Genomic DNA, 8,222 nt, shown 5'->3' with positions numbered 1-8,222 from the left:
CTACCGGCGTTTGGGCCTGATGCACTGCGGACACATCGCCATGAGCGTGTGCCTGAACGACCTCATCCTGTAGGCATACAGGAGCGGGTTGAGGGCCGAGTTTGCGTGGGAAAGCAAAATGGCACACAGGGTGAGCGACATGGGCACGGGGCATTGGGGGCAGAGCAGCAGGACGCAGTTGATGCAGTGGATGGGCATCCAGCACACCATGAAGAGGAACAGGACCAGGAAGAGGGAGGTGGCCTTGCGTAGTTCCCGGCGGGTGCGGGGTTTGGCCTCATCGCACGTTCCTGGACGGGCGTCGACAGACCTGGGGCTGGAGCTAGAGTCGGCTGACCCAGTCCTGAACTCTGACTTTGTAAAATCAGCCTCAATGCCAGAGTCAACCGCTTCTCCAGTCCCAATTGAAGTGCCAACCTCAACTGCAGATACACCTAAAACCCCTTCTTCAGTCTTGCATTGTATCTCTTTGGCTTCTATCCCCAGGTCTGTCTTCCCTCCTGTGATCCCCTCAGTGGCTGAACACTGGGTCACAGTGGTGTCCTCCATCCCGGTCCATGTGGTACCCCTGGCCACGGCGATGCGTCTGAGCTGGCGGCGAACAGTGAGGAAGATGTGGCCGTAGATGATGAACATGGCCGCCAGCGGCAGCAGCAGACAGCAGAAGAAGTTGAAGTAGACCATGTAGGTCATGTCCACCACGCAGGTGAAGATGCAGTACCTGGAGGGACAGATAGGGGGAGACATGATAAGGCTTTGTTTTATTCATAATAATTAATTACATGTATATAGTGTTTTTCTAAGTACTCAAAGTGCTTCACATAGGGGGCTCAACTCATCCACCACCGATGTGTAGCACCCACCTGGGTGATGCACGGCAGCCAGTTTGCGCAAGAACACTGATCACACGTCAGCTATCTCAATGGAGTGTAGAGGATTGAATGTGCCAATTAGGCAATGAGGGATGATTAGGTGGCTATGAGGACGGTGCTCACTCACAGGGCAGAGTCCCTGTCTCTGCCCTGGGCCTGGGGATATTATGCATGACACAAGAGAGAAGAGCACCTCAAACACCACATCCAGCACCAGATGGTCTCCCATCCAAGCACTAACCACAGTCAGACCTGCTTAGCGTCCCAGACAAGCTAGCGATGTGATGCTGGGCTATCGTGCTATTCTTCAATTTGTTTCATTACGTTTGTTCGTCCTATGGTCCATCATTCCTGCATCCATGCCATTTTCCTGCCTTCTTCACCTTTATTCATTAATTCATTCATTGATTCTTTCATTTATCCATCCCTGTCATCTTCCCATTCTTTCGTCCATTCACTCCATCATTCATTCCTAACCTCCCCACCCCATCTTCCCAGCCTCACTCACTCAGAGTCTCCTGGTTGTCTGTGCCAGTCCATGAGCGGTACAGTCCCAAAGATCAGAGCCAGACTCCAGGTGAAGAGCAGGATCAGCCGGGCGTTCCTGGGGATCATGATGCGCTGGTACTGGAAGGGCAGCAAGATGGCCATGTAGCGTTCCGTCGCCACCGCCAGCAGGCTCAGAGTGGAGCTCTGAGAGAGAGGGGGAGGCTTAGAAACTGTGACGACCCGATTCCACCTGGCTTGCAGAAGCCTGGTGGGTGTGGGCCGGTGTCATGCCGAGTTTTGCACCCTCGCCGAGAATTGCACCCCCACCATATTTTGGGACTGTTTTAACTTAAAAACAGGGATGCAAATCTCGGCAGGTACAAACTGCCGAGATTTGCACCCCCCTCCATAAAGCCAGGAGAGATCCCCAGGTCTCGAGGTCCTCTGTACCCGGATGTTAAGCACTAAAGTCAGCTTCCATGAGCCAGAAGAGAGCCCCAAGCATGGAAGTCACCTCCACGCGGATCTAATGCATCAAAGTCGGTCTCCATGAGCCAGGACAGACCCCCTTGCTTGGAGATCACGTCTACCCAGACAATTATATCATTTTTAAACAGTTAAGTTTCCGTATAAATCATTACAATATGCTCCCGGAAGGACGTTCAGACCATTCAGTATCTCTCCCTCCTCCCCAATGCACATTTTCTGTTCTTTTGTTTTGTGTAGTTTGTGTTGTCTCATCTAGTTATTTTCCCTTAAGTTTTAATTAATAAATTATTGTTTTAACTTTTACTCTGGCGTATGACTCCCCCCAACTCAAGGAAGTAAGAGAGAGGGAGACATGCCAAAGTAAAAGTTAAAACAATAATGTATTAACTAAAACTATAATGGAAAATAATAGACAACACAATCTACATTTAAACCAAAGAACAGAACAAAAGCTACATAGGTGAGGAGGGAGAGAGACTGAATGCTCTTTAGGTTTTTTAAAGCCCCACCCACAAGGCTCCTGCAAGTAACAGAAACAGGAGAGTGGGAGGTCATCACAAAACACAGCATCAAGCAAGCCGGCTCCCAGAGGGGCTGCTCCGTGTGGCATTTTTAAACATCTACTGTAGGAATCCTTGTCAAGTTAATTGTGATAACTCAGTATAATTACTGTAAACAAATGAGACCATGTAAGGAAAGAATAAGCAGCAACATGCCTCTATCTCACACTAGCAGTTTCCATTTGGCTTCACTGAGGAGCGTCAACATGTTGAAAGTGATTTTCCCATGTGCCTTTCACTCCATCTGTCATTGTCGGAAACTCTGGAAGAACAGCGCCCTCTTCCTGTTTGGTGCCATAAAGCAATCCAGCAGATTTCACCCAACATGTTCCGACCCTTTGGTTCATAATGTAAAATGCAGAGTAGAAGTCGGTAGAGGCTGCAAACTTCTTTTTTGTGGATTTCCCCATGATTTTCTCCCCAATTGTACTTGGCCAATTCCCCCTGCTAGGCTGTCCCGGTCATTGCTCCAACCCCTCCACCCTGACCGACCAGAGGAGGCACTAGTGCAGCGACCAGGACAAATACCCTTCATGCGGCTTCCCTCCCGCAGACACGGCCAATGGTGCCTTTATGGATGCCCGACCAAGCCGAAGGTAAGACGTGGGTTCAAACCTGCGGCCCTCATGTTGGTAGGCTGAAAACATCTTGTCGATGGTCTCGTTTGTTTACCGTAGTTATACTGATGTGGAATAGTCAGAAATGAGGACTAGTCAGATCCTACCTGTGTCAGCACCATCAGCACGCAGACTAGCACCAGGCAGAGGGGTAGGTTGTAAAGCGGACGGCCCATGTTCGTCAGCACAGCACAGGGGATGGCCAGCAAGCCCACCAGGATGTCTGCTACCGCCAGAGATACCTACACACACACGCAAAACATTAGAGATTTTACTACTTGGAGCAGTACACTAACAGTGTACATGTACGTTTTTCAAGCATTTCAAGCCAAGATAATAAAATGCATGCTTTTTGTTTAAAAAAAAATGCTGGAGGCCCAAAAATAGCACTTTCTGCAGTTTTTATAATGAGGATTTTTCACTGCACAAAAAAATCAAAATGGATCAAACTCAATGTTGTTGCTATTCTTTTACATATACCACACTGAGAGAATCCCATCCCCCAAAAATCACTTGGCATTTTATCTTGTGCAAAATTGTGGAAAACTGAAACTGTGAAAAAACAGTTGTTTACATAAAACAAACTGGCATTTAAAGGGTTAAAAAAAGGGTTCTGAAAATGAATAAACATTGGGTATGTATGAGGAGATCTGAAGGGACTTAAAAGATTTAGACCCCCCCCCCCCCCCCCCCCCCCCACAGGCGAGATTAAAGATCTCAGGATACAATACAACAATCAGTTTATCTGATATTTTCCCCCGCTTGCATAAATTATACTGTGAAGTGTGAATATAGCTCTAGCATATAGTAGTCCTATATGTCTGATATTTTGGAGCTGTTATTCGAGAAATTGGTTTATCGATAGAACATATCGATAAATATGTCGATATTTATCGATAAATAATAATAATATGTCGATATTATTATTATATATACAAAAAAAGAAATACAAATATTTTTTCACCCTCAGGACTCCTCCATAAAGTAATTGACCAAAACAGTTGGTCAATCAATTAATTAATATTGTAATGGTGAAGTGTCCATTGCACAAGGGTTAAGCCGGACCCAGACTGCATACCACTGTGCTCAACACTCACATGTGTTTCAACAATGGGGAGTCAGTCAGTCAATAAGCCCCTGAGATGTTTCTTGGCCCGCCAAAAGCAGGTTCATTTTGGTAGATAAGGAAACACAAATAACCCTAATTCTAATTCCCTAAAAGAAATGATTTCTTATGTGAGGACCGACAAGTAGTGTCCCAAGTGGGGAATTTGTATTCACTTTTGAGAGTGATAAAAATTAATTTACAAGAAAGCAGTTGTATGCAATTGTATGTTAACAATAATTCCACTTTTTCAGCCAGGGATGACAGGGAATACACTTTGTGCTCGAATAAACCATAGACATAAATAATATGGACGTATCTATCCCATTAAATTTCGTTTTCCTGGCGGAGTTCAAACAGTGGGTGTCGCCATCTTGATTTTTCGTCAGCAGAGTGGGAGTGGGAGGGAATGGGTTGAGTCCTTCCGCATGAGTTTCCCAGAGGCGCAGCTCCGCCGTCTGTGATCGGCAAGCTGCGTGATCACTGGACAGGCAATCTGTCAATCACCCCCTTTCTATCATCTATTTTACTCCAAACGGGCGAGTTATATAAAAATTGACCCCCCTACAGTTGTTATGAAAAGGTGAAATTAGCTATATAGACCAAAACCGTGTTTCGCCCCTAACTGGAAAGACGTTTAATCATATTACAAAGTCAGGCATTTTAACATGGGGGGGGATGCCTACTGCCCCTGACACCTAGTGGCCATTCGAGGGAAATACAGCTTTTCAATTCACTTCTGCATCCTCAGAGGGAAGGGGGTGGGCTTGCCCACTGGAATAAACCCGTGCCACTCTCCGCTGCTCACCAGGAAGTAGTTGGTGACGGTGCGGAGCTTCCTGTTCCGGGACACGGCCAGGCAAACCAGGAGGTTGCCTGCGATGGCCAGCAGGGCGATGATGGACTCAGCGGCGATGTAGGCCCCTTTCAGGCGGGGTTGGTATCCATCAGGCATGCTGGATGCCAGACAGCCGCTGGGAGTCACATTCATCATGAGAGAGAGATGCGGTTTCCACAGGCATGGAAAACCTGGAGAAAAGTGTGGGGTTTGAAAATGGTGTTAGGCTAAACTCAGGGGAAATTATACAGATCCAAAAGGTTTTTATGCCTCCGCCGGCGATAGCATTATGTTTTCAGGTAGTCCGTATGGACGGACAGACGTACGTCCATCCCATGCTCGTTAACGCCATATCTCAGAAACGCCTTGAGGGAATTTCTTTCAATTTGACTGAAATGTCCAGTTGAACTCAAGGATAAAAACTGATTAGATTTTGGTGGTCAAAGGTCAAATTTCAAGATCACTGTGACCTCACGACCGCCCTTTCCATGCTCGTTAACGCGATATCTTAGGAACGCATGAAGGGAATTTCTTCAAATTTGGCTCAAACATCCACTTGGACTCTAGGATGAACAGTATGTGGTGACCTGCAAAAACTCTTCACATGGTGGGAATTTGACATTTACATTTTTTGACATTTCCATAAATTAGAAATTCTCCCGTATATATCACTTTTTGAATGACTGAAATAGCTCTCTCAGATCAAAAGTTATGAGTATTTTAATATGTTATGTCTAAAAGTAAAACATGAGAAAAATGGCTTTAAACATTCTACGTAGTATTTTCGACAGAGAGTCGGGGTTTGAGGGGTGGGTAGAGGGCGTGGCTAGGGGGATGAGAGTGGAGGGAGGATCAAGGAAGGGGGCAGGCCCAAAGCCATGTATATAGAAGAGGACATCTCCATTCACTCCAATGGACCAGTTTTTTACTCAAGAATTCCAGGAAGTAAGGTTCTGGATTAAGCAGCACTATCGAGTTGCAGCAAAATGGACAGTTTGTGTTGTACTTTGAAAGTTTTTAGTTTTTTTTAATCAAATAGTACATTATCAGGTTTATTTTAGCATTCAAAAGTAGCGTGAGACCCCTTCCTGGCCATTGGCTAATGAGTCACACATTTTGGTCCTCCCCTGACGCCACTCTCTCTCTAAATTGCTCTGGGCAGGCCTAGTGAAAAGGGGCCGTAGCTAGGGATACGAAGGTCATAGAGATTCAGGATTCAAGGGGTGGGTTAGGGGTGTGGCTAGGGGTATGTCCATGTTTCCATGTTGAAAAGATTAGCCGTGTTGCAAACATCGTCTAAAGTGCCATAAGGCTGAATAACCCACACCACTGTGCCGTGGGCTTCAAGGTATTTGTGTTTGTATGAGTCTGGACAGACATGGATGTAGACCGCAACTTGACTTGTCGGCGGAGACAGCCGAAAGGTATTTATTCCCTGTTGGAAATATCATGGAAATATCATGAGATTTGTTTCCTCATTACATAAGTTCATTGTGAGAATAGCCATAAGAAGACCTAGGACAATCATCATCATCATCATCATCATCATCATCCCAACATAAATGGGAGCTCGGGCTCTGTCTGTCCCACTGTGATTGTCCCACTGTGACATCATCAGTGATGTCATAAATAACCACTGTGACATCATCAGTGATGTCATAAATCTACTGTGACATCATCTGTGATGTCATAAATCCCACTGTGACATCATCAGTGATGTCATAAATCCCACTGTGACATCATCAGTGAGGTCATAAATCCCTGATCCCACTGTGACATCATCAGTGATGTCATAAATCCCACTGATGACATCATCAGTGATGTCATAAATCTGACATCATCAGTGATGCTGGTCTCATTGGCCACACAGCAGCCGAGTTGCGGGCGAGCTGCGAATGCGAGCTGCAGGGCCAGCTCGGCGAGCTGCAGGGGCAGCTCAGCGAGCTGCAGGACGGGCGAAGCCACGACGCGCGCGAGATTCCTAATCAGTATAAATGGGAGCTAAGGCTTTGTCTGTCTGTCTGTCTGTCTGTCTGTTTCTCTGTCCCACTGTTATTGTCCCACTGTGATGTCATAAATCCCACTGTGACATCATCAGTGATGTCATAAATCCCACTGTGACATCATCAGTGATGTTATAAATCCCTCATAAATCCCACTGTGACATCATCAGTGATGTCATAAATCCCACTGTGTGGGACAGCTGCAGGGCCAGGATGGGCGACCCCGCGTAGCGGGCGAGCGAGATCCCTAGTCAAATTAAATTAACCTAGTTGAACACCAGACACAGCTGACAAAATGCAGCTTATTCAAGTCACTCTGGATGGTAAAATATAGAAACTTGGAAACTTAATGAATTGTAATCAATAAAAATGTGAAGGGAATGAATCCTGGAAGGATTGTGGAAGCACAATGACACTGGAGAGGAGAGAGGGAAGGAAGGACGGCTGGATGGATGGAGAGACAGAAAGAGAAATCTTGGCCACTGTTTCTCATTCTCTGAACTCCCTGGAATGTGGAAAAATGGTTGTCTTCTTCTCTCAGGAGCCTCAGAACCTCAGTCAGGAGGAGAGAGAAGAGAGATGGTTGAAAGAGTGTGTCAGTCCTGTAGGCCCTACAAGACTAACACACACTTTTTTAAAGTTTAAGGGAAAGCAATCCACTCTGCTTTGGTTCTCTGACAGAAAAGAAAATCACGTGTTAGTACTGGGCAAGTCTTTTCAAGAATCAAAGCCGATTACACAGATTGAATGGAACTGAATTGGAGGACAGAGATCTGGAAGGGGAGAGCAATATGGACTGAATGGTTGTTCTGTGGCCTTTGTGCTGACCAACTGAGCGGGGAAAATGTGTCCCTGATAAGGCACAAAAACACCAGCGCGTGCACAGAAGCAGCGTCCACTGTTTACCCTGGCTGATAGGGATTTGTACCCTCTGCCTGTTTCTCTGCACAAATGTCAATAGGCTCAGACAGGGACACAAAGAAACGGAGAAATCAACAGCATCAATCGGAAACAATGATGAGAGAAATCATGCACATGCCAATAATCTTAATAATCAGCCGCCTGACAGAATAGCCTACAAAGCTTGAGGCAAAAGTAGGATCTGCACACTGCAAGTTGCTGGAAAGGTATAACAATTCATTAACAGCTTGAATGTGATGTTTTGAGCTTCTGCAACTGCTCCATTGCCATCCCTGTACTTTGTCTTTGTCTAATAGTAAACTATGGAAACAGGACACAAGAGACCAAA

The 8,222-nt window shown here is 45.9% G+C and overlaps 1 protein-coding gene across 1 annotated transcript; it reads right to left on the bottom strand.

Annotated features, from left to right (window-relative positions):
* On the bottom strand, positions 1–5,123 carry LOC310773216 (adenosine receptor A1-like; the record flags this gene model as incomplete). The annotated part of the gene is made up of 4 exons (XM_083633108.1): positions 1–721; positions 1,381–1,565; positions 3,135–3,269; positions 4,941–5,123. The coding sequence occupies 4 exons, from the start codon at positions 5,121–5,123 to the stop codon at positions 1–3; spliced, it is 1,224 nt and encodes a 407-aa protein (XP_083489234.1).
* Positions 5,124–8,222: the final 3,099 nt, after the last annotated feature.

This window comes from Poromitra crassiceps, assembly GCF_964638095.1.
Source record: "Poromitra crassiceps genome assembly, chromosome: 3".
In the NCBI taxonomy this organism is placed as follows: domain Eukaryota; kingdom Metazoa; phylum Chordata; class Actinopteri; order Beryciformes; family Melamphaidae; genus Poromitra; species Poromitra crassiceps.
Note: the sequence above shows the minus strand (reverse complement) of the source record. Positions and strands in the feature narration are given on the sequence as shown.